This window comes from Rissa tridactyla, chromosome 2 (genome assembly GCF_028500815.1).
Source record: "Rissa tridactyla isolate bRisTri1 chromosome 2, bRisTri1.patW.cur.20221130, whole genome shotgun sequence".
Taxonomy (NCBI): Eukaryota; Metazoa; Chordata; class Aves; order Charadriiformes; family Laridae; genus Rissa; species Rissa tridactyla.
Window position 1 is genome coordinate 9,930,453 of NC_071467.1, and position 27,794 is coordinate 9,958,246.

A 27,794-nucleotide genomic window follows, 5' to 3' on the forward strand; every position below is an offset into this window, starting at 1 on the left:
GCCAATAATGATGGCCTACGATGGATATTGCCACCTCCTAGTCTCAGTATTCTCCTACTCCATTTCCACATTCTTTAAAATCTTCTCTCTCTTTTGACTCTACTTTCAAATTTCTATCTCAAACGGGACTTAGGAGTATGACAGAGTTTTATAGTTCACATTTAAATACAATTTAGCCAAAAGGGCTGAAAAGAAAGCTATCCCCACACTTCCCAATACCCTGAATGACATTCAAGGGTGTACTGGGTTTACACGGCAAGGTTTTAGTAGTGGAGAGGAGGCTGCAGGGGTGGCTTCTGTGAGAAGACACCAGAAGCTGCTCCCATGTCAGACAGCGCCAGATCCAGCTGGCTCCAAGATGGACCCACCACTGCCCAAAGCTGAGCCCATAAGAAATGCTGGTAGCACCCCCGTGAGAGCATATTTAAAAATGAGTAAAAAACATTGCACGGCACCTGTGAGAAAGGAGGAAAAAAAAAAGTGAGAAACAACTATAGAGACACTAAGGCTGATGAAGACAGAGGGGGAGGAGGTGCTTCAGGCACTGAAGCAGAGATTCCCCTGCAGCCCATAAGACCATGGTGACACAGGTTGTCCCCCTGCAGCCCATGGAGAACCACGGGGGAGCAGATATCGATACTTCAGCCCGTGGAGAACTCTACGCTGGAGCTGGTGGATGTGCCCTGAAGGAAGCTGCAGCTCATGGAAAGGCCACACTGGATAAGGCTCCTGGCAGGAGCTGAAGCCCATGGAAAGAAGCCCACGCTGGAACCGGTTTTCTGACAGGACCTGTGACCTATGGGGGACACATGCCGGAGCAGTCTGTTCCTGAAGGACAGTATCCTGTGGAAAAGATCCATGCTGGAGCAATTTGTGAAGAACTCAACCCGTAGGAAGGACCGATGTTGGAGAAGTTTGTGAAAGACTGTATCCTGTGGGAGGGACCCCATGCTGGAGCAGGGGAAGAGCGTGAGGAGGAGGGAGGGATAGAGATGAAGTGTTACGAGCTGACCGCAACCCCAATTCCCTGTCCCCCTGCATTGCTTGGGAGGGAAGAGGTAGACGATTCAGGAGTGAAGTTGAGCGTGGGAAGAAGGGCAGCGAGTGAGGAGAGGGTGTTTTTAGCTTTGTTTTTATTTATTAGTATCTTACTCTGGTCTTAACTGGCAATAAACTAAATTAATCTTCCCCAAATCAAGTCTGTTTTGTCCATGACAGTAATTGATGAGTGATCTCCCTGTTCTTATCTCAATCCACTGCCTTTTCCATCTTATTTTTTCCTCCTGTCCTGCCAAGTAGACGGAGTGAGGTAGCGGCTGGGTGGGCACCTGGCAGCCAGCCAAGGTTAACTCACCACAAAGGGACTGGGTTGGTCTTATGTCCTAAATGCAATCAGAAGAAATAATGAAATGCATCTACCTGGCATCTATTTTTATGCTGTGACTTATTTTCTTACCCATAACGATGTCTGACAACATCTCTGCTCAGTCTCTCTGCCAGGTAAGCGCCAATTCGATCCAGCTTTTCTGGTGCAGAAACTGCATAGAAAGTTAGCTTCTCCATATCAGCTTTAACAAGACCATCCTAAACACAGACACACAAAATACAGAATAAAAAAATTTACACAACGTATAAAGCTTTTGAAGTTTGTTTCCTTCTATCTACTCAACATTTAATGATCCGAGCCATACAGATGCGAATAAGCTACTAAAAAAACCCAAAAAACTTTTGAGCAAAATTGTCAATAGCTTGTCTGCAAAAATCAGTAATATAAAAAAAATTAAGTAAAATATTTTTTAAAGAAATTAAGCAACTATCTTCCCCCATCTTTTTTTTTTTCTTTGGAGGGGGCGGAACAAGTACTCCAAAAGAAAGTATTTAGTGAGATATATCATCAGCTCTAAGACACACTTTTTCCCGACTGGTACAATGTAATTTTTTTCTTTTCCCATTCCCCCCAAAAAAGTATATTTCATGCATAATTCTGATGCTATATAGAAACAAGATTGTAGTTTAAATATTTTATTTCATCAGTGTCATATCTTAGACAAGGCTGACATAGGGGTACCTGAAGGCTAGTTGTTAGAACTAGAACAAAGATTAACATATTAGTTCCAACGTGAACTGCGATATGGATGCCCTCAGATGAGGTTGTAATTATAACTATCAGGTAAGAAGGATAAAGCTTTTTGTCTTCTTTTTTTCTTTTTCCCTAGAAGTGCACAAAAACATTGTCTTTTTCAAATAAATGACTTTGAAGCTTTTAACACACTCTTTATTATTAATGCATTTTATCAAGCATGTCTTCTTATATTTTAGAAAAGGCCTGTGACTCAGTGAAACATCATGGACTGGCTTGTGTCCTGCACCAAGCCAATGAATATTAAGAAAAGCAGAGACTAAGGAGTGCCAACTCCCAGCTACTGAGTGAAATTAAAGCTACAAGACTACAAATGTAGCAATTCCAGGTGTTTCTACACCTGTATCAAACAAGCAGATTAAAACAAATAAATCCGTAAAACCGTATCATTCCATGCTTTCAACATACCGTATACAGAGAAAACATTTTCTTTTAAGCTAGTAACATACACTAATATAGTAAGTAGCACATATTTTAAAGAAAAGCCCACGTACTTTATAAGATATAAGCCAAACGTTACACAAATGCTGGCCGTTCTACTTACTTCTACTATAATAAAAGATAACGAAGTCTGGTAACACATTTTAAAAAATACAGCAGAAGAAATATAAGCTCTCAATTAGTTTGAACCACTGTGTGATTATGTATTGATAAAGGCATTACTAAATGGTTAACACAGAAGTTACTTATTTTCACAGAGAGTAAGAGCTGAGCTGTAATACAGCTCAAAGAATGTTCAAGTGAAATGAAAAAAATTGGAGATGAATAACTGGAGAAATTAAAAACCAACAATAATAAAACACGTCTTTGGATCACAACACTCTACCAGAACTATAATAACTTACACAGTCAATATGTCAAGAGTTAGAAAATTAAAATTTTGCAGAAAACCAGAATATGTTCATACCTGCACACATAACAAAACAAGTCTTCGTGTTTCTAATTAAATCTCTGTTTCTCTGAACAAAAGATAACAATTTCACTTTCAATATGCAGAGCCTTGCTTTGCAAAGGGAATTAGACCAGATGATCTGCTGAGTTCCCTTTCCAGCTAAATTATTCTGCTAACCTCTATTAAAGCTATAAAGCGCTAAAGCAGAATTTACAGTAAAATGTTAAAATTGAAAATAAAAAAATTTTAAAAATTGCTAAAGCATTAGTTACTAACCAAAAATTTTCAAATGGCCATCCCTTAAAATTTTAAAGTCATCACTCACTTTTGGATCTTCAGGAAATATGTTATCTACCAGGCGCTTGTAGCGAGGTCGCAAAGCAGCACAGCAACAGCACACTCCTGCAAAGAGATTTACCCAACAGAATTTAGAATTAAGTTTTAGGAACTCCAGTATCTTCATTTGAAGTGACTAGCTGACAAGCAAGGAGGAAAAAGGTATAGTGAATTCAGCCGCCTGTTACTATCAGCAATAAAGCAAAATTAAGGTAATTGAAAATAACTGAGAAATAAAATAAGCAAAACTACTATTATAATGTTATACATGAGAAAATATGCAAGCATCTTGGGTACTAGAAACATACCTGTTATCCCGCCATACTTAAAAACATGCAGAAAAATCAAGAAATTTCATAATTTAGTAATATTAAAACAACGCCACTTCATTTGCTGTTTTATCTTCATTCGAGAATGACCATTTCAAACCATAACTAAACATGCATTATGTTCACTTTTCTACAAAAAAAGAGTCAACTATGATATCTTCTGTTCTACAGGCGTCACTATAAAGCAATATAAACCGTAATATACAAAACAAGGTCTCCCTTCGTTATCCTGCTATTTTACTGGGCATTGGACAAAAGACACTCACTTGGAGAAAGGAATTTTTCTTATCTCATTTCTGCTCTACTACTAATACTGTACTCATATAATCAGAACAATACATGTAACTTGCAATTTTATTCATTTAAAAAGAGTCATACTGCCTGCTCTAAAAAGATAGAAACCTACAAAGTACGGTTTGGTTTTTTTAGCACTCAGGACTACTAGATCTTTGGGATAATTCCAGTTTATATTAAAAAATAGCACCTGAAGTAAAAACTCGGCACAGAAAGAAAACTAAAAGTTTCTAGATATCTACCCAGCTGTTCTATCAGAGCAGATTTATTCCCAAGGAATTTAAATATTTTGGCAAATTGGGTTTTAAATGTTTCAGCAGTGGACGTATTATCAGACTAACTCAACGGTCAGGTCTCAGATCAACATTAAGCAGCTCTGATGCACAAGAGTCACTAAGTAGAAAACAATACACTGAATAATAATATATCAAGTATGCATGCAGATCAGTGGCTTTCTGGTCTTTCAAATCTCAACACCTAGAGCATTCAGAATAGCTAAATATCTTATAAATATCATATCAAAGGTATCAATTTATGTACTCCAAAAAATCATAAAACACTTTGCTAACAGCAGTAAAAGCTGCAAAAGCTTTCACTGCAAATCAAAACAGGGAAAAGAATAAAGGGTATCTTGCCAGTAACTCTGATGATTACAATTTATCTGCAAAATTTTTCAGGCTATGAAGAAATACTAGACAAATACACCAGTATTTATTTAAGATACCCAAGTTACCTTAGGGTTTTTTAACCATATTTATCAGAACATCTGGGAGATTCATGACAAAGACTTTCCCACATGGCCCAAACCATGACAACTTGTTTTTATTACAAGACTCTACACGAGTAGACATCCTCCCTCTATTCCACCTGTTTTCTACTACTACTTGTCTTTTGGACGAAAAAAAAATATGTTCTGCTCATAGTCTGACAATTTAATTATTGCAATTTATTTAATCAAAAACAATTATGAAAGCTAGATCTATGATAGTAAACCCCCACTTTAACGCAGAAGGGGAAAATCCTTGCAAAAACCCACAAATTACATCCTCAAACGGTGTTTTAAAACTGTGTTAATTACATAAATTTAACATAAAACCTGGCTACAGTTACTCCTTTGAGAAGGATAAAAAATATCAGGTAACTGTACCAACTCATTCTGTCAGCCTTACCAGATGGTTTCAGTTAATGGAAACTCAATATTGTTCAAATACGGCTTTTCAAGTTTATGGCACACAGTGAATTTTGACATAAAAAAAAAAAAAAGGCCTAACAATAAGTATATTGCATAAAATTTGACAATTTTCTCTTCTCCCCATCCTGGATTTTCAGTAGTATCTTTACATTGTTATGTATTTAATTATAGCACAGTTTAGATGAAAAAAAACAAACCAAACTAAAACAAACTTTTCAATGTATTCTCTATCATCAAAATATAAAACTACAATTGATATGAATGTTAATGTCATTAAAAGAACTTCCTAAATTAATCAGAACATTCAAGTATGAGAAAGCAAGAGTTAACTGATGAAAGCTCTCAGCCTCCAAAGATATTTTTGAGTAGAGAAATTTAAACACAACACGATCAGAAAAAAAATTAAGTGACAGGCTCTCCAAAGAACACAGAAAAAAAAAGAAAGCCAAAAGCAAAACCCAAAACAATTAACAGTCATGAGACAGATTTTCTGGAAAAACTATTAATCATTGTTTAGTGTTTTGATATAACAAAGAAAGATTAATAAAAATATAGGAACATAGGAATAGATTTAAAAAGAAAATGAATATAAAAAAAAAACAACCAAACCCTGCACAAAAATCAAGTCTTAACAATATACATTAAAAATAGATTGAACTTAATAAAATAAAAGAAAGGAACATCTCACTATGTAGACCAGAAAAGATGAATTTGTAAAAGATGGATAGAAGCTGAGCAACTGAAAACACATTCTCTACTTCTTGAATCCAAATTGAACCCAGAGAAAAGCTGATCTAAATAAACACATTCACTTCACACAAATAAGCTGTTTTGTAGGTCTATCGAACACAGTCACTAAGCCAGGTAAAAAGATCCTGTTCCATTTTATGCAGTTTTATCGACGAAAAATCCTATGGCAATTCCCTTTCAATGTCAGGCAAAATTTGCATTTTAATGGTCTCCCCCTAGAAGACATCTTTACGTCATATTATACAAGTAAATATAAAGGCTGAAGCATTATCTACAGAGAAGTTCACACTGTTACATGATAGTCAACATCAAAGATTTTAAAATACTTATTGTTTACTTCTCCAATGGTGGGATTTTCCAAGTTCAAACATGCATGTTCTCTCCTGCTACAGGAGTCCTGTAATCTGCATTTTCCATGTTAAGACTGTACATATTTACCAGCTGTACGGGTACTTCTTTTTACACACACTTATTCTACACAATAGCAGTAAGAAGAAACAGTTCACGTTATCAGAAAATGGTAATTTCACCTACCCAAACACATACATGGTCTTGGTTCAAAAGCAGAATTATAATCATAGGTTTTTTCTTGCTCAACAGTTGGAACTTGAACATACTGCCTCATCCTCTCCTTTTTCAGAAATTTGGTACTCTCTCCTTTTTCGGAAATTTCCCCTCTCACACTAGCATAGAAGCAGTTGCTTCACACGAGGGCTCTGCGATACTGTAAGCTTATCTGATTAGCTCCATGACATCTACATAAAGCCACCAAACACGTGAAAAACTTCAGTATCAAATTCTGTTAACGAGGCCAGGCACAAGAAAAGAGAAAAGAAAAGATACACTGTCAATGCGTGATTCACAGCTCATCAGATGAAACTGCACAGAGCCCGTTTCCTTACTTCAGCTTCCCTGGAACACGCAGTTCATTATTTCTGTGACTAGATGCAAAATATGGGTATAGTTTCAGAAAAAAAAAGCTATGTTCAGTGACCTGCCACATATCACCACAGAGTGATAAATATTTTAGCAAAACCTACTCACTTGATCTTGTTGAAGAATAATCAGAAAAAAGTTATTTAAGTCAGACTGCTGACCAAAAAGGCTTTTTAAACAGAAGAGTGTATCTCCAAGATTAGAGAAGCACTTTAAAACTTAATAGGTTAATGAAATTAACATTATCTCTAATAATACTTCAGAATTTAAGAAGCAAGGATTACAGAACTTAAATCCATAGCATCCTTAGTCACACAGATTATGATACATCAGGCAGAGAATCAATATTGAGTTAAGCAACTCTGAAGTTACTTTCTGGTTTCCCACTACTTCTCATCATTTTATCGCTTTAATTCCTACATTACATCCACTTGGGTAACACAAATACAGGATTTTCATATAGCTATTTTAATAAACCCTGGAGTTTAGTACTGTTATATAAAGTACTGTTTTTAATAAACTCATAACTAATAATTTCTACTGCATAACAATTTTGTACCAATTCTAGACTTAAGGGACTAGTGCTAATAAACTAGCGTTTACTGCCAATAAATTCAGTGAAAACACTCAGCTGCACAGAAACTATCGCCATGTAGTTTACTTAAAGAAACCCTACAGTGCGAATTAGAAAAATACACATTACAATAAAGTTTTATTTCAGATGAGTTTATCTGAATATTCACTGCTACATCTTACTTATACAAAATTACAGAAACCCAAAACCTTCAAGCTGGCTTTAAACATAAAACACCAAGGTCTGCCCATGAAGCTTAAAATTGCCAGATTATTTTCCTCTTTATCAAAACCCAGCAAAACAGAAAACAAATGGATCGAATTATTTATCTAATGCTAGAATTTCTGCCAAAATTTTTTCATGCTGCCTAATATTGTTGTCTACTGTTTGCAGAACACTGACAACCTGAACGAAGACTTCATGTTCACTCACTGAATATTTGTATTATGTCCCAAGCTTGAATATAGTTGTCCATATCTTTGCTGTCTATCTTCCAAGATTCATAAAAAAAAATAAATATCCTATTCTATAAATATTAGCGTAATTATCATAAAAGTTCAAATCTACAGATAAATGTGTGTTTTGTTACTATCAGGAAAGAAACTGTGCAATATTAAAATTACATTTGGTTGCTCAATGTACTTAAAATATTACTATGTAAAAACTGAGTACTTCTATACATTTAATTTTACTTATTTTCCTATATCTAAGATGAGAAATAGAAACAAAATGATTTTTTTTTCAAATATCCAGAGAAAAGTGCATAAAATAACACTTCAACAACTACACTAACAATACCGGGTTAGTTCTAAACCATTAACATCAGTTGACGCATTTAATTCAGAACTAAAATTGTTTCCAAGGGCATTCCCCTTCCACTATAAAAAAAACCAGATCAAGTATTTTGGAACAAGAAAATTATTCTGACCATATAAGGGTGTTAATTAAAAATATTATTCAACCTGCTATAAAAAGAACGGCTGCTGTAGGGACATGCTCATCAGCCATTGCAGCGTCCCTGTAACGCACTCCCAGAGAGAACAGAGGACTCATCGTTGACACAGCCTGAAGTCCCAGCCCCAGATAAGCCTCTCCTCCACCTCCCGCCCTACTGCCGTTCGACTTTGAAACAACTGATTTCTAGCCCCTCTCCACCAAAATGCAGCAAAGAAAAGGTCCAACATGCAGTGAAATTCCTGTCTTGAGAACACAATGTTCATCTTGATGTCAACTTCTGACCCCTGTGACAGCAGAACCTCAGTAACGGCCAATGTGGAAAATTCCATCTACTACCTAAGTTTGGCAATTTTACATTTATTTTTAAAAAATATTTTGGTGCTCAGTTAATTTGAAACAAATGAAAAAAAATAATAATTGAAAAAACCCAACTTTCTCCCAAGAATTTATTCTTAGAGTAAAGCTAATTATAAAGCTTGTTCTGGTGCAATATGACTCAAGGTGTGTTGTTCTGTATTTGAGTCGACATGGAGAGATGCATAGCATGCTACAGTGAAAAGCATTCAAAAATAATTTGAATATAAGCTTTTTGTGAAAACGAGAAAGGACAACGCATGTCAAGCTACTACTTAAGAAGCGGGAACGAGAAAAATCTAGTCAAATAAGGCTTACCACTAAGCTTCTTCAATGAAGTATTCTTTTCAGAACCATTAGCAATTAAAACAAATCCCCCGGGAAGATATCATCTTTGGGACAGTGCCTTTTAAAGACTTCTAATCCATTAAAAGGAAGTTTTCCATTACATCAAGTTCTCCAGTTGCATTCTTTTCACAAGTTCCACCGCCTGCAGTGTTTCCATACTGTCTCTTCTTTCTCCCACCTTTGTTGTTTTCACATAGTAACTTTGTTTTACTTGCTCATTTCGGTTCTCTTCAACACCGCCTCCTCCTTTCCTGCTCTGAGATAGTACCAGCGCTCTCTATTTTTAATAGCATTAACAATACCTAAAATTAAACTGATTCCAGTGAAAGAAGCTCTATGGCTTATTACAAATTTTGCTTCTCAGTTCTTGTCCTTATCTTTCTACTAAGCTGGCCATAACAAGGTCATTTACTTCTCATCACTAAAGCAACCCAAAAGGGAAATTTGGTCACTCGGACTTCAAAAGACACCTGGAAAGACACATCCACATAAATCTCCTTGACCCCTCCCCATCACAGCTGGCACTGATAACGTGTTCACAGTAAAAAAATTGCGTGAAGTCCAGGTTTCATTCCTGCTTTCAATATTGGGTTTGCAGTCAGGAAATGAGTTCTACATGATAAACCCAGAAGAGGGGAAAAAAACCCAGGGTTTGTGTCATGATACTCCTATGTTTAAGCAAATACTGACTTCACAAATCAGTGAAAAATAGGGACATAGGCAAAGTACTGGACTACAGGAGACGGGGAGGGAAAAGGAGGCTCGTAGTGCTTTGCATAATCTTTGAAGTAGATGAACTGGCATTATTCCTCCACCCAGACCAGTAGCAGAGAACGGAACAGATTCCTAACAAATACTGACAAAATCCCCACAGTACTTAAAGGCCTCATCCAGTAACACACTTAGCCAGCAGGATATCCTTTACCCACTATTTCATTTGGAATAAAACAGCAAAGAAAGATTGACAATATTGCAGCAGCCTCCTCCTTCTCTCACTACTTAACGCAAATACTATGATCCGTCTCTCCCTGTCCAAATACCCGTCTCACCCCAAGATCTGTGGGTACAGGAGAACAGAGTCTCCCCAGCACAGTGATGATCCTGGCATGGAAGGAAGCTCCCAGTACCAGACAGACTACCCTGTTCAAGACCTGGCTTCACCTTGCCCCTAACCTAGTCTCTAACCCAGAGACGCAATTTTCAGAATACTGCGTAGAATCAGAGAATTGCCTAGGTTGGAAGGGACCTTTCAGATCATCAAGTTCGATCATCAACCTAACTCTGACAAAAACCATCACTAAACCATATCGTTAAGCACTACGTCTATCTGTCTTATAAATACCTCCAGGGATGGTGCCTCAACCACTTCCCTGGGCAGCCTGTTCCAATGCTTAATAACCCTTCCAGTGTAAAAATTTTTCCTAATATCCAATCTAAACCTTCCCTGGTGCAACTTGAGGCTGTTTCCTCTTGTCCTGTTACTTGGGAGAAGAGACCAACCCCACCTGGCTACACCCTCCTTTCAGGTAGTTGTAGAGAGCGAGAAGGTCTCCCCTCAGCCTCCTTTTCTCCAGGCTGAACAACCCCAGCTCCCTCAGCCACTCTTCACAAGACTTGTTCTCCAGACCCCTCACCAGCTTCGTTGCCCTCCTCTGGACCTGCTCCAGCACCTCAATGTCTTTTTTGTGGTGAGGGCCCCAAAACTGGACACAGCTGCAGTTGACTGTAAACTTTATAGGTACTTGAAGGCCAACAAACTTGATTCACACTCCTCCATTGATTGCAGTGAGGAAGGGGGCTGCAACACCTGCACCTCACCTACCACCTTGTTCCCACATTGCTGCAGGTGGGGAGCAACAGAAGACCATTCTACAGAATATGCAGCAGCACCTTAGGATTTAGATGGACATTGTGCTTGAAGGAGAGGAAAGACACTATGGAAGGCATGGTTGAAAGGTAACAGGACAAGCAGCAACACTTAGCCTGTCTCCAGGGTGGCCAGTGGTTGGTAAGCGATTCTTGAGGGATGCCAGGGGCAGAACTATTCCAAAAGGGCCACTGTCTCCCTCTGGAGCCATCAAACCACACTTCTGGTCAGGAGGTTGGCCAACTACAGGTAAAAATATATGTACTTGGCTAAATGCTTCTGTAAGCTTTGGTGACTGCTACTTTAGCCCAGGCTACAGAATCCCTCTCAGATGTCAAGGTGGTCATGACTTTTCTTCCCAGCCCCAGCTCCAGGCAGCAAGGCAGACAGCTGACAGGGACTTTGTGCCACTCCCAGTACTAATTTTAAAAGTTCTAAACTACATTTTTTACACTCCCTTTCCCATTACATTTCCTCATAGATTACTGGACATCGCCCACACTCCCAGCAAGGAAGAAAGTTACTTCATTGTTTGAACTCTTGCTACTCCCTTCAGTTTTGCTACAGGAACTCATGTGGATTAAGCCATTGCCTTTAAAGCAACACCTCTTGTATAGGTGTGTATTTTGAGGATGACAGGGGAAGGGGAAGAAGACAGCATCAACAGGAAGCCAGGACAAGAGCATGGGTCTGGATACAACTCTAGGCAGGGCATTAGGACATGGTATGTTGATAGTCTACTAAGTAGGGGCTGAAGCAAAGCCAACCATCTTGCAGTGATGTTGCAAATTACACGAGTGCCCATGGTAAATGTGGTAATGCTACAATTAGTGGTACAATTAAAGTCTCGGGCTTATGGCAGTAGCATGTATGGATTACTTGGCATCTTGTAGAACATAAATGGTCACCCAAACACCATGAACAGTTCTGCCTTTCAGCAGATGCCTTGATTCCAAGGTCAGAGTCACAAAAGAAACTGGAGTAACTCCTGACACATGGGAAAGTTGGCAAACTGTCTAAAGATCTACCTTGCTGGTCAACTGAAATCTGTATTACATAGCAGCCTCTTTTATTTTTGAAGCTGTGGCTCTCCTACACCAAGCAACAGCTGGAACAATGTCAAGAAGATTTTATCACTACTACACATTTGCACTATTTGAAGGGAACTTGAAGGATGGCACTGGTAAACCTTGATCACCACCTGCCCTGCTGATGACAAGCTCACTTCAAACCAATGAGTAACTGGTCAGCAAGCGCCCAGGGTTGCAAATCTTCTTAGGGTGATAAATACCTGAAACTTCGTGCATTGAAAAATCTGAATGTAGAGAAGCACAGAGAAGTTTCCTGACTACTGCTACTTTTTCCAGATCAGGGAGTAGGTACCTCATTGTCACTTGATTTGCATCATGACGAAAAATGAGGCATGAGAAGCTTTCTGTGAGCGAAGACAGTGTTTATGTCATGTTTAAAAGTCCTGATGAGGAGAAAACAAAGGTTCACAGGCCTTCTTTCTGGAAGCCTCAAAGCTAATGTGGTGGGAAGGTTTACCTCAGGGAACTAGATTTTAACTAGTTCAGAGTAAACCACTGAACTGTATATAAGACATGTAAGAGTGTGTTGATCTATATATTCATTTTACTATTAAAACACACCAAATGATAACGTAAGCATGGCCAGAGCTTCAAAAGCAAGTTTCACCCTCATTTGAGTGCACTCAGCTATAGACTTCAGTACATATACATGAATTTTGAAAAACATTTCTGGATTAGAAAGAAAACTTTCTGTTTCCAAGTAGTTCAATACCACATTACATGAATTTTATTCCCCACACACACAGAGTACCTAAAAAGCAACATAAGAAAGAGAATGGATGAAAACTTTTCTGTGAATCTAGAACCATACTGTGGTATCTACATTGAGAAAACTGAGCGCAGCAAACCTTCTGAGGCACAAACCATGGCAAAACATCTGTTCCTGTTCGGTAACAGTGTGTGTAGATTGGATTGACATGATTGAAAAATAAAATGCTGAACAAAACTGTGTAATGTTACTTTGAAAAACACAGAAGATAAATAAGCTTAAGAACTCAAATTCTTGTTTGAGTCTTACCAATCTTCAATTTAGTACCCTGGTTTGTGTCTATACCTACCCACTTGATTTTCCCAGAAAGCATCAACAAAATAGAATATTGCAATTAGGACATGTGAACATACGTATAGAAGAACATTAAAATAATCTGGAATGAAAAATTTTTCAAGAACAGGTCGTCAGAGCTGCCCATACACTCCATTCTTTTCTCTGCAGCCAGCGTTACCTAATTCATCCTGCCCTCAAAGAAGAATCATAGAATTGTTAGGGTTGGAATGGACCTCGAAGAGCATCTAGTAAGAGCAGCTTTGTGCTACAACAATCAAGCAGGAGTTCATGCAACAACTTTTCAATACTAACAGTTTTAAACACAGATGTGAAAGACAGAAGTTACACTAAAAAACCCCTCCTTCTAGGTTAATCTGAATTATAAAATATCTTTGCAGTTGTTATCTTTCCCATTAGTTCTAAAAAGTGCTCCAGCTTGAATTCAGGTTTCCCAGAATAATTGAAAAGCAGCAATTACAAAATTCTGAATTCTCTTCTCCTTTTCACAACAGTGAGATTTAAGGGTAGAACATATGCCTACCTAGAACCACATGTCCCAGCTAATTAAAAAGCAGTTTCCGCCCTCCCTTAATTTCTAATCAGCCACAGATTACACAAGGAACACACATGCAGCTGCTTGGTCTTCTGTGCATCTTCAGTACCTAAAGGCTATGTCCCTTTGCTACTGCCACCAAACTAAACTGGTCAGTCTACGAGATGGTCAGTCTAGGAGACAGACAGCTTTCTATTTATACACAAAGAAGTAGTTCGATGTATACATATATTGTTAACCAGCAAGTCTTCGGTGTCGCAGCTCTCTGTAGAAACCAGACAGGACATCCATGGGTACACAGACTCATTGGTCTCTACAGCAACGCAAGCATTCTTCCCCACAACCAGCGCTTCTCACCATGCTGCAATTCCAACATCAGATTAAATTTGCAAAAATAATGTTCTGTCAGTTTTGAAGAACTTTAAGCTCATGTCTAAACTAGTGTCAGTAACAAATCACAAATGCATGAAAAAAAACACCACACACATACAGAAAAAGTCTTGGATGTGCAAAAGAGCACAGCTTCTTGTCTTACAAGACAAGAGAACTCTGCTAACTCAACTGTATCAGATCCAGATAAATTATATTGTAGTAACTATTCATATTTTATTATCTATTAAGTTCAAAAGTAGGGTGTCAGCATCTCAAAGTCCTTTTCTAATCATTAAACAGTTATGTTCTAGTTTAATGAAAATGAAAGAATCTGTTCTAATCACATAAATTATTTCATATTTGTTAGAACTACAGAAGGAGACCAACAAAATATCTGCGCAAATTTATCTTCACGTATTTCCTTCCATACTAACAGCTTTAGAAAAAGTATCAGGAAAGAGTACTGATTTAGTATAATGCCATGGATAACTGTTAAGTTGAAATTCCTTACTCATTCTCTTACGAAGGAATGCGTAAGCATTCTCAAGGCACAATTAAATACTTGGGGTGCCCATTTCAAGCCAAAGTACAGACCTTAATCAGCAAAATACTGTAACATGTCCAAGTACAGTTTAGAATCACAATTCTCAAGTCGGACATGAAAACGAAGGCTGAGTTATACAGGCACCAATGATTTTTTAAGATCTTGGGGTCTAGAATTCTACTCAGACTTTACATGGTATAAATATATTTTTTTAAAAAGCCATTGAATTTTAAAAGAACAAAGAAAATGTTTATTTTTAAATCAAATATTTACCTTTTCTCACATAATTATTGGGGATTTTGCATGTCTTTACAAAAGATTAATTCTTAGTGCCATGTTTCTAGTTTAGAAAAACAATTCAATATTTGAAAGAAGCCAAAGTTCTTAAACACAAAATACCAGTACTTGAGTAGCATTCACTTCATGAGCTCAATTATTTGCAAATGTAAATTATCAAAGGCTAGACAGTTCTTTACCTACAATGAAACCTTTCTGCTCTGAATTAAAAGCATGCAAGTCACGCTACTGCAATATTCACTCTCCACAAATACATTTATTGATTTAAACTTTTGTTCAAGAAAACTAATTTGCTTTTTATATTTTGTACTTAGGACAATTAAGAAGCTTCCTAGTTTACAAATGACTTACTAGTCTCCAGATTCTTAAATATACCTGTGGAAGACAAGAACTCCATAATTAACTTTTGCAATGTAAACAATTATGGCATGTCCTTTATGTTAGAAAAACCTCATACTGACCTCTACATGGCTTGTATTCTACCAGAAGGCTTGTATGGTTTGAGCCAGCTGGGTTACCAGTAAGTCACAGGCCACTGCCTTGAACACATCAGCTACAAACAGAATTTGCTAGCGTACTTCATAGATAGGCACTCCAGACTACAGAATCAAGCAGAACTTTGGCTGTTCTGCGAAGCATCTTCAAAATAGCAAAATCCAGAGCTGTTCACCTTTGAACACGACCATTAGTCGAAATCTACAAGTTAGTAGATGAGGAAGAGTCTCATTCATCTACTTAATCCGACTTTCTGCTCTTCCCATCTAATTCCTGCATGAACTAATTTTGAATGATGTAACTTTCTAGAAATGAAATAGCACACTCTGAAAGCCAAGAGTCATGTACACAGCTAACGTCCATCTTCAGCAATTCACAAAGTACCTGATTCTCTAGAGAGCCACGGGGGATCCTAGCGGTCAATGATGGGAAAGTCAGTCCATACACCATGTAAAGGGAAGACCAATGTATTTTTAAATGCAATTTTCTTGGTCTTTCCACAGACACATGCATTTTTAAACACACAGCGGAAAACTTACCCCCCTCCCAAAAATCAATTTTTCTTTGTTGTCATGCATAAAAAAATAGGACACTTGCATGCATGATCAGCATGAGCCTTCTTACCCTTTCGTCCCATGATTGAGAAATCAATATCAAACAATGCTGCACATGAAGGTTAATCGACTGACAGGAAAACCATCTGCAAAGTGATTTCTGTAAATAACAATGACAGCCACATTTTAATAAAACCTGAAAAAGCTATTAAGCTATGTTTTAGCATTCGGTGAACCATCCATGTATAGCGTAAAAAAACACATAAAGGCTTTGATGGGGACAGAATTAAGTTTGTCTCCAAAGCATTCGATTTCCTATGTTGTATTCCTATATGCATAATCTGGGCAGATTATGCACACATAAATGACAAGAGCTGAAAAAATAAATTCTTCAGGTTTTGACAAGAAATGCATGAAACAAAATTGTTCATTTCTGGGCTATACTGAAGTGTGTTCCAAACCAAATGGGAGGAATGAAAGGAGGAACATTCTTAAAGATGTTACTAGACATTATTTGCAACGTGTTAATACGAGTGATTTTCACTTTCTATGGAACTGCTCCTAAATACTTTCTTTCCCAAATGGGGTTAGGATGATGCGTCCATAAAGAGAATTAACAGCCAACAGAAAACAACAAAATGAGCACTTGTTCAAAATTTTCAAGTCTTAAAAAAATCCATGCAGATTCATCAAAGAATATGGAAGCCACCACTAGCACACAAAGCTACTTAGAGTATCGTGAGTGAAATAAACAGATGTACAAAAAGCTACAGTTTTCCTGTGGGTTTTTAGCTTAATCAAAGAATACATCTGGAGAAGTTACTACTTCTTTTCAGTGTAGAAAAGACAATCACCTAAAAATCAGATAAAAAAAAAATCTGCATCTAAATGCTTACATATTGAAAGCATTTATTGTATATTATTACGTAAAGAATTAATTATATATTTTGTGACCATAGTATTATAATAGTTACGGATATTCTGAAATACAGTTCCTTTCCTTTACTGGCCTAGGACTAGCAAATGGCAAACTGCCAAAGGTAGCCCAAACCACGACATTCCCTTGGCAGCTGTTTTTCAAGTTCCCGTGTTGGTTAGGTTAGTAGCTGAAAGATGGACATGATCCAGGGCCGCTTGTGTTTCTTATCCTTTAAGTACTAGAACAGAGCAGCAGACAATGATTTAAGATACTCCCCCATTCTGTAATAGCCAAAATATGAACATTTTATAGGATTATAAAGTATTTATTTTAACAGCGTTCTAAGTAGTCAACAATATGTCAGAAAACTAATAAGGTTTCTACTGCATATAAAATAAATTAAAGCAATTACAAAAACTGCTTCATTAAGTGGAAGGTCCCATTTAGGGTTTTAAAGTATCAAGGGTACATGACAAACATACTCCAGATGAGGAAAAAAGTATACTAGATAGAAAGAATGGGGAAGTTATTAATTAGAACTATGGCTTAATTTTCACTAAAAACATTAGGATGCTTAGCCCATGAAATATTTATATAGACAGATTTAGGAATATATCTCCAGCCACCATGGGTATTTTGGAACTGTATTTCACGGGGAAATAAATATTCCCTTCTCATTAAGAATCTTGTTATTACTTACTTATTATATACAGAATAAAAACTACAATTGCAAAAGACAAATAAATGAATTTCCAAAAATTGTTGCGAGGGAAGAAACACAAAATGAGGACCATTATCTGCCTCATAAAATGTATTAAGAACATTAAATACGAGTTAAGAATTCACTCATTTCAAATTCCATATCAAGTACTATTTTCCTTCCTACACTTGGCAAGGAAGCTTTATTCAAAAACAAAATTATACTTTTAAACATTTGTTGTGTTTCGTTGTTTTTTGTTTGTTTTTTTTTTTGCTCTGAGAAGGAGGGATGGGTTGGTTGCTTGTTTAAAGACCATGAAGCAAACTTAACTGAAAGCAGTAACATCCAAGAACCAAAAAAATATATAAGAAAAAAGAGAACCACTATTCAATTGTTCTTTCCTTATTCACTTTTGTCTCACCCAAACTAGGGAAGCCACCAGTACACACCAACTGCAGACTAGTTGTCTCTGCAAAGACAACTGGCAAAGCGCCATATGGTGCCTGGAAAGCTGAGGAAACGAACCGTTAGGTAGCTTAATGAAAAGCAATCAATGCATTGAGCATACTTGGGAGAAGTACTTTGAAGGTACCAAAACAACCACTTCACTATAACCAAGAACAGGCCAAATCATGGAAGATTTTCCACATAACCGATACCTGTATTTCTTAAATCAGAGTGCTCTCCTTCTAACTGGCAAGTATTTGACAGAATAGCATAGGGGATGTTCATATTTCTAAATTTCGCTGCAGTAATTCACGGGAAGAATGTGGGAAAATTACATTTGTCAGAATCGTTATTTTAATTTATTTGTTCTCTCTATTTACGTTACAATCAGTCATACGAGAACATGCTAATCAGCAGCTAAAATCAATTTAACGTAACAATCATTATTAACAAAACCTTGAAAAGCAAAGTTATAATTAGGTATACAAATGGCATAAGTAAGAACCACAGAAAAGCAAAAGAAAAAAAAGAAAAAAAAAATCACACACATATGACTACAATACACTCTTACAGTCAGCAGGTGTTCTGATCTGTATCACACATAATTTTTCTAGTCCAAGCAATTACATTTTAGTTTAAAATCTACCTTTAAGTTAAATATTTAATTGAAGTCAGGGAATTCAGCCAGTAAGTAGGTTAGCTGTTTCTGAAAAAACTCATTATCTACCAAACTGTGTTTCAAGCATCTGATTAAGTGTGAATATCCGAAACATAATGTCCAAAAAGAAAAGAGTCTTAAACAAATGTTTTGGTATAGGATTTAGCTATGCTTTTTTCCTCAACAGAAACATTTGTACCATTTCAATCCAAATGCAGCCAACAAAAAAAACTACCAAAACCTACCCATGTTCCGTAACAGAAGTATGTCAAACGAAATTAACTGTACAAATTATTGAACAGGAAATTGAGAGCAAACTTGTGACAAATAAAAAAAACCACCCATACTGCCTGTACTGCAAAGGCTATCTGGTTACAAGTTCTTTGGTTTTGTTTTTAAATAAAAGGACTAATTAATCATTTAAACCACGGTTTCATTGTGATAAGTAGCAGCTAAACTGGTTAATAAAATAGCTGTGGCTCAAATCAACCTACTGTATTATATTAACAGTGAGAAAGCACATTTGCTTTCTCAACATTTCGGAGCTTGCATTTCAACTTTAGATGAAGACACCATGTTTGTAAGCATATCTTGCATCAACGCCCACGTTATTTGCACAAGAAGAGCTATATACATAAAAGTTATAGCCACAAAGAATACAGGGAAAAACAATGCTTTGGCAAAGTTGCTACAAGTGCTGCAGCAATTACATAGCATTACACTTCCACCTCAGACTAGATGTCAATACAAATGCCATGCCATGACTAGTCAAAACCAAGCGCTTTTACACCTTAAGATTAAGAGAGGAGGATTGAAAATTTTGTTATATATGGGCTATTACTGTATTGAGACTAAAACCTTAACATTATTTCATTAAGGACTCAATGCAGTGCTATATCCCCATATGCTTAAATGGGATCACTAAACAGCAACTTCAATAGAAAATCGGATAATCCAATATGTAACAAAAAACTACCGCAGAGACCCCCACACATGACCGAGATGAGGTTAAATGAGAAGAACTTTATCTTTGGTTAACTCACTGTGTTCATCTCTCTCCCTCTCAATACCACATGCCAGTTCTGACTACATGCCTATTTTTTGGACAAATAACATCGAGGGAGATAAAAAGTTCACAGGAGAATACACTTCTTATATACAACAACTTCAAGGCTGACTTCTAAATTGCCTCTAGGAACAGCTAAAGTCCCCGGAAAGACTCATTAAGTTTCCTTGTCCAGTCTTTACATAATACCAGTATCTTGGTCTCTCCTGACCTTCCGAACCACCACTTCTAGACCTAGATGTTCCCTAAGTACTGCAAAAAAAGGGGTAAAAAATATTACCAGGAACTGATACAGAGACTCAGGACAGTAAGCAGGACGACACTGGAAAAGGGAGTTGGTTGGTATGACCTCAGAACTCCATCAAACTTCCCTTCTAACTAGATATTATTATTCTACTTGGTTTATAAAGAACTCATTCTAGCATGACAGAAAACATTTTTGGAAAACAAATCACTCTAACAGCCTTTTCCACATTTTATTCCAAAAGATGCTCGACGCAACAATGTGTGGGATGAGAGAACTCCACGTAAAAAAAAAAAAAAAAAAGTCTCAGCCTTTACAAACAACTGAGCTTTTCAGATTTCAAGGAGAAATGCTTTAAGATTTCAAAGTAACACTAAATAGAAGCAACCTGTTTCATCAATATGCTCTGAAAAGAATCCTTTGGTATCTCTGAAGAAGCCTAAATTAGCAGGCAGAAGCCGACCCTTTCACACGCAACAAAGTTGAAGTCTTGAAGGCTGTCCCTACGCACACTGACAGAACGTACAACTAGCCACAAAGTGATGCTTGCTTGCATTAAAATATAAGCATAGTTGATCTTCATCACAATTTTTGGAAGGAAAATATTAAGCAAGTACAGTTATTTCATAAGAATTACAATACATACACATCTGTTAGGTTGCCTTCCCTTCACCCACACACTTAAACTCATCTAATATACACAGAAGAGAAATAAATACTGCGTAGTTCTCAATGTCTCACTACAGATAAATATTGCAACCAGTTGTTTTGGTCTACTTTAAGTTCCATCTCACTCTGTAGTAATGCAGACTCTACATGCATTAGGGTAAATAGCGTTAATAATGTCCCTGAACATAAGCATACCTGGGTTAGAAAAAACATGTATCTTACTTTTCCCATTTAACGGTTTTAAAAAAAACAATACAGTCCTGCACAGCAAAAGTGAGTATCATGATAGAGGCGTTAATAATACTAAACACTGCAAACAAAAACACAGCCGTAGTTCATTGCATTACAAAACTTGAACCACAGTACAGTTGGAATAATTTATGCCAGCTGCTTCTCTTGTAAATATACAATATAACACTTACACATTGGCCACTATTTTATTACAAAAACTTGTGTCTATGTACAGGAATAATTTCAACTACTTACCACAAAACCAGAAAACACCTAAATAAGGTCTTTTACATGACAGTGGTTCAAACAACACATCAAAGTACTTCCACAGATATAGAATAGCCACTTGTGTCACTGTGACCATGTAACACAAAACCTAGAATTACTGCAAGACCTTTCTAAGTACCCTGTAGTCACAGCTTACAACAAATCTTAAGTCACCCAAAAAAAAAAAAAATGCTCAAACATTTGCTCATGAAATTAAACATTTGTGAAACTCATTACAAACCTATAATTAAAGAGCACTCAATATGATTGGTGCTGTAACTTTATGAAGACTTCTTTATCCTCTGGATAAAGCACTCTGCTTTATCTAGAGACTGTTGTTAGTAACTTTTACTAGAGACCATGCAGGATTTCTCTAAATAGAAATAAAAAAAAAAAGTTGCAATTAATAGTATTATAACATAGTATAATTTATTAGTATGTGTAACATTTTCATAATTTCAGCCTTTGTGTTAGAGAAATTTACTACTCTTCAAGGTAAATAATTTGATTCTTAGAAACATCAAAATCTCATTTAATTTTGAATTTTAAAGATAATATCACTTTATATCCTAAATGGTAATTCTATCTTCTATAAGCAATATTTGTAATTTCCCAAAGCTGGGATTATAGCTATATTGAAATATCTTTTTATTTTCTGAATACAACTATTCCAGAATGTACTGTAAATCACAAAATTCATCAATGTTAAACTGTGAACTTCTTATTGAAATGGAAAACGCAGAGCCCTTACTAGGTTCCTTTGAAAAAATATAGAGATCTACAAAGGTAGAGGCTGGATAATACCAAGACCCTAAATATCTTAAAAATGACAGCAAGTATCATAATTTAGGTTTATTCCTTTTTAATTTTGGTAGAATCTTTAGCCCCCAAAGAACACATCATAATATCAAACACCCCTAAATACTGTCTTAACACACTTAAGGTAACAATACTTACTGCCAGGCATTGTTAAGCAGGAATCTGTCTTCAATTTTGTAAAAATACAATAAGCTATAAAGAAAACAAACAAAAAAAAAAAACAGTCAAGACGATAGCTTTAGACAACTTACAGCCAAATATATGTAGAAACTTATGCAGAATGAGCCAAAGTCACATACTTCAGCTCCAATATCAGAGGCTGTTACCACAGAAACCCAGATATCATTTTATCTGACCAGACTGTATGCAGTTTTTTCCAGTTCTTCAAATTTAGTCATTCTGTTCTTGCACTTGATGCTTGAGCAAACATTTTCCTGTGTATTTATTGGGATGACCTCTCGAACTGCCACCGCTCATGACGGTAAATGGTGTACAGCTTTACAGGATACTTCCACTTCAAATATAAATCACAGCACTTCTTCCTTAAAACGCCTGTGAAAGGTCTCTGCTCTATACAGAGAAAAACGATGCTGTAAAATCTGTGTGCAGCACTTCCTATGACATTTTTCTCCCAGTATCAGAAAATACAGATTTTTAGATCAGAGAGCAAATGACTATAAACAATAGCTGCTCAAAGGTTTTTTGATCCAATTAGACATTTTCACACAATTAACTCAAATTAAGTTACAATCTATTTTGGCGATAAAAATAGCTTAATCTACCATTTAATTAATTAGTATTAAAATGCAAATAATTTTAAGATTTTTCTATATTAAACCAGTGCATTTGGGTTTTATTAACTGCCAAATGCAACCTCCCTCTAAATATATCTTTTACAAAATAAGAAAAAAAAAATCTCAGTTAAAGAGATTGTGTTGCTGTGTTCAAATATAAAATAAAAAAAATAAATAAAAAAACTCCAGCTAATAGTTGTTTTCATACAAACACCAAAAAACTATAATCCCAGACACTGATAATGTGAGAATAAATATTTTATTTGGTCACAAACATATGGTTAATGATCACACACTAAAGCAGTGTTCACAGTTGCTAAAAATAAACTTTATTCTCATTGTATATGTATTTCAATCAAAGGTTCCAATTTGCTGATAGCAACCAAGATTAAAAATAGTGCTTCAAAGTAATTTATTTAAAATATCCTATCCTATTAGAAGGCTGTATGTCCCTCTCCAAGGACAGAGTTTAGAAGCAGCGTAATTTTATAAAAGGAAACATGTCCTGTGGATTGTGATATTTGGCAGACACATGGAAAAATGAAATCTGTAATTTAGAGTGCAGTTAAGAATTTAGCTGAGAGATTACAGAAGACAGATTTACTGACAGAACATAAAAATGCAAAGAGCCTGATGAAAGGCTCAAGTGAGTCAAGTGCCAGAGACTCAGAACGTTTTATTGACCATCACTAGCAATCAGGAATTCAATAAATTTTGCTAGAATATTACCACCATTACTGCTAGCAAAGTAAACTAACTTTAGAACATATTAATGCAGAAATTACTAGAACAGTTGTATAAGCAATTAAGACAGGTGTTCAAATTGAAGATTTTGGGGTTTATTTTTAAATAGTTCACTGGATTTCTAATCATTTTATTGTCTGTAACAGAACCAAAAATTCAATATGGAGGTGGCCTGGCTTCTACACACAGAACAGACTACACAATTTCCTCTCCATAAAGTGTTCAGTCACTGGCTCATTATGCCTAAGGCAAAGTTTAGTCCACAGATGCTGATATCTGTTACAGCAGAACTAAAATAAAATAAGAAGCTTCCCACCATGAGTCTGCTCTGCTGTTTGTCACTGAATTAAGTTTTACATATCAAGAGAGGGGAAAAAATATAAATCCAGAACTTGATAAAGTAGAACTTGGCTACAATTAAAAAAAAAACACAAAAAAACGAGATATGGCAAACCATGAGATATAATTTAGTTTTCCTAAATAGTCCAACGCTTACTGTTTAAGATTTTACATATAATTTTGTGATATTTGACAGATCACCAGAAGCAAGTTAAGGATGTTATGTACCTATACAATGTCTCTGGCACCAAAGGAACTGACTCCTGGATTTTAAAGAGATAAATAAGAGTCACGTCTACTTTTCTGCAGCGGACTAAGTTATTTTGTGTTCCTAAGGATATAATAGTAATTCTAAACACAATTATAATAAAAGTACAATGCTAGTGAATGTACTTTAAAAGGTAGATCAACACTTGTATGACACAAAAGGGCCATTTTTCTTAACAAAAACTTTCAGTTTAGTTTCAAGGAGATTCTACACAATTTGGTTAGGATAAGGACATCCATGGTCAATCTACTGTTCTATCAGATTCAAGCAGCACTAACACAGGAAGAAAAACAGACTTTGTTCTACTTATTAGTTCTGATCATCTTCTTCCTCCAATTGTATGCTTACATGTGATTTTTTTTGTCATTACTTTAAATAACCTGGGATCCGAAATTAAAGGATAGTTTATAAGCAGAAACTATTTCTTATTATCACAAGATTCCATAAATGGCACTGAAAGCCAAACAGAAGAGCAGACATCATCTTCCTGTCTGCCCTAAAACTCTGTAAAAGATCTAGAACGGAAAAATGTATATACCCTTGTGCTAAAGGTAAAGAAATAGAAGTCAGCACACCTGAGGTTTTGTATTTTCTTTCAGTAAATCCACCATTATGCTATTCTATTATGTAACACTATAAATGATTAACTTGATTTTGAGTATTCAAAATGAAATTGCCAGCTGGGCACCTAGCCATTCCTCCAAATTAAGCCAAAGAAGAGTACAGGTTTAAGCACCTCTGACAGTCAGGCAACCAAGGCTGGGCAGGCATGAGCTGAAAAATTAAAAATACACTGCACATTAAGTTTTTACGTCACTTGGTTCCCCACTCATATTTCCTATTTGAAAAATTAATCAGTGCCTTTAGTTTTGAAGGTAGGCAAACAGCCAATACAATGCAAGATTAATAAGTCACACGCTCATTCCTAAATATAGACAGTTAGGCTCCAACTACAATTCCCAGGATCAAAAACATGCAATACAAAATGGATTTACATAGCATAGTGCAACTCTGTGAAAGTACCTGATTCAGTTTGGCTTAGCTTTCTCAGGTAAAGATGCAATGCCATGCATGAGCATGGCTGTATTAATGAGGCTACCCTGTTCTCTCACCATGGAGAGTTCATCTAAACAGGCCCACCTAAAAGGACATTTGCCCTGGCTCACCTTAGAGAATTCTAAGAGCAGATGGTTTTAGGACAAGAAAAACACCCTGCACATTAAATAAGTGTTCCTTAGCAACCCTTCCCACCACCTCAAAGGCTAGATTAACCCAACATCCATTTCACTGGTAAAATCAAAAGCAATTCTCCTATGATGCCAGTGGTGGGTTAAAAATCCATCAGATGAATATTTTTTTGCTCTATTCCAACTACAGAAAACATGACTTGCTTTTACTCAAAAAAAAAAAATAAATCTCAAAGTTATTTAAAAACAGCACAGTAATTTTTACAAGTACTTCATTACAGAGTTAGGCTGGGCAGTTAAGTCACTGATACCAACCAAAGCTGTTTCTAACCTGTACGTTTTACAATTCAGATTTTATAACTAGAAGTGCAATCCCCTTTCATTATACCTGAAGTTCAATTGCCAAGTCTGATTAATATTCTAATGCCTTCATCCACTTGTATGCAATGTAAAATTTGTTTTTCTTTTCTCCTGCACAAGTTTGGATCAGAAGTAGAGAAGTTACCGTTCAACATTAACTACAACATTTTCATAACAGGATGCCAAACTTAAATATTTAATTTTAAAACAGTTGTTTAATTACAAAGTACATTCTAATTCCCATTTTAGTGAGGTTTTTCCTGAATCAGAAATTAATCCCATTCTAGCAGCATTTTTTTAAACAAATATTTAAAATGTTATTAAAAGGCTTAAATATAACATGCATAAGCCTTTACATGTATCAGGGCACTACAATCAAGACTTCAATTCCAAACCATCAATTTCTCAGGGAAATTTTACCACCTGTTTAAGAGCATCCATGCAAGTCTTCCAGCAAGATGCCCTAAATACTAAAATTACTCAGGAAACCATTTCAGATTATTTCGAATGCATTACAAAGGCTCCAGGAAGTGGATTACCTATAGCTTCCCAAAGCCTTGGCTGTTACTCTGGTTTTAGGTTACCTAATCAACTTGCACAGCAAACATTTGACGTAGCTTTACAAAGTATAACATCTGGCCTAGCAAACTTGATTTTGATATAGGAATTAAAACGCTGGTTCTGAGTTACAGGCTCTCCCATCAATTCTCCAACAGAGCACAGAGAATTCTCAATCTACACCAGGATCTTGCCTTCCTAGTATCCCAGATCAAAGTACCACGGGATACCTCCCTAGAAGTATCCAGCTTAACGAAAGAGAAGCTGTACCAAATTAGTTCTCAGTAACAGGATTTGTGAACGTACACCTCAATTATCTGAAGTAAGGCTTGGTGCTGCACAATTAACTTTAAAGTAAAAGATGAAGCTCACAGTGTAGTCCTTTTGTAAATTTGCATTATGTTCGGTTAACGCTTAGCAAAACCTCACTGTGTTACGGTCCATTTGAAGACACCAGCTTGGGGAAATCCCAAAGCCAGAGTCCTCCCATGCTTTGCTGCATTCAGGCTGATGCCACAGGGATGTCTGACCACATCAGGCACAGCTGACTACTGACAACAAGGTTTTGACTTATGATCGCCCCACAGAAGGCCTCTACCTCCGGAGGAGCGTCGTGCAGGCACCACTTGAGGGTGGCGGGACCCCAGGTCCTCTGCTGGGGAAGGCCGGGGGTCCCGCTCGCTACCACAAGCCTCCCGGGGCAACTTCTATGGAGAGAGGCCCGCCCAGAGGGAGGGCGGGAGCCTGCCCCCCGGCAACGGCGCTCAGCAGCGCCCACCGGGGCCCGTCCGGCCTGAGGCCATGTCCTGCGGCTTGGCCTCCCGCCTCCCTCCCGCCGCCCCCCTCAGCGCCCGTCGACTGCCGCGGCCCCTCCGCCCCTGGAGAGCGGGGAAGGGAGCGGAACAACGGGGAAAGGACATGGCTGGGAAAGTGAAGACAAGTAAAGGGAGCGCTTCCTGGCTGCCGCAGACTCACCTCAGCCACCTCTCCGGCTCGCTTGACCGGCCGCCATCTTCCCCCCCACCCCCCCATTGCTACCAGAGGCGCAATGCACGCCGGGAGTTGTAGTTCTGTGAGGGGCCGCGCCTCCTCCTTCCTCCTCCCCACACACACGACCAACGACAAGGAGTTAGGACGGGGGAAGGAGCACCCCGGACACAGCTCAGTCGCCCCAGGGCGAGGTGCCGCCAAGGCGGCTGGGTGGGAGAGGGCTGAGGCGGGCGGACACAACTCCCGTCAGCCTCTGCGGCGCAGACCCGCCTGCGGCAGAGGGGCGGGGCCAGATCGCCCCGCCCCCAGGCCCCGCCCCGCCCCGCGTGCACCTTCCCGCTCTCCCCGGGTCACGTGGCCACTGTGACAGGGCGGTGGGCCGCCGTGGCGGAACCGGCTGGTCAGCGCTGCCGGGCGGGGACCACGGCTCCAGGAAGCCCAAGCAGCCGCTGTGGTAGCCCGGGTGAGGTGGGGCCTTGATGGGGAGGCTCCGTGTGAGGGAGATTTGGCTGTGCTGCCGCTAAAACCCTCCTGTTCCTGTGGCAGTGGTCCGGAGGGGCAGTGTGTCTGAGGAAAGGTGGTGGCCTCTGTGAAGGACGGTGGTGTGCCCGAGG

At 37.6% G+C, this 27,794-nt stretch overlaps 1 protein-coding gene across 4 annotated transcripts in view; it reads right to left on the bottom strand.

Moving 5' to 3' along the window:
- EFR3A (EFR3 homolog A) overlaps positions 1-27,212 on the bottom strand; it is an 86,111-nt gene extending 58,899 nt beyond the window's left edge. For 2 of the 4 annotated variants that reach the window (XM_054190931.1, XM_054190932.1), the window contains exons 1-5: positions 27,166-27,184; positions 22,079-22,132; positions 15,991-16,080; positions 3,358-3,434; positions 1,457-1,584 (exon numbers count right to left, since the gene is read on the bottom strand). In XM_054190931.1, the coding sequence (XP_054046906.1) occupies positions 1,457-1,584; positions 3,358-3,434; positions 15,991-16,003 (218 nt within the window). In that variant the 5' untranslated portion in view covers positions 16,004-16,080; positions 22,079-22,132; positions 27,166-27,184. Of the gene's footprint in view, positions 1-1,456; positions 1,585-3,357; positions 3,435-15,990; positions 16,081-22,078; positions 22,133-27,165 lie in introns of all 4 variants that reach the window. The other 2 variants (XM_054190929.1, XM_054190930.1) reach the window with 2 other exon arrangements.
- Positions 27,213-27,794: the final 582 nt, after the last annotated feature.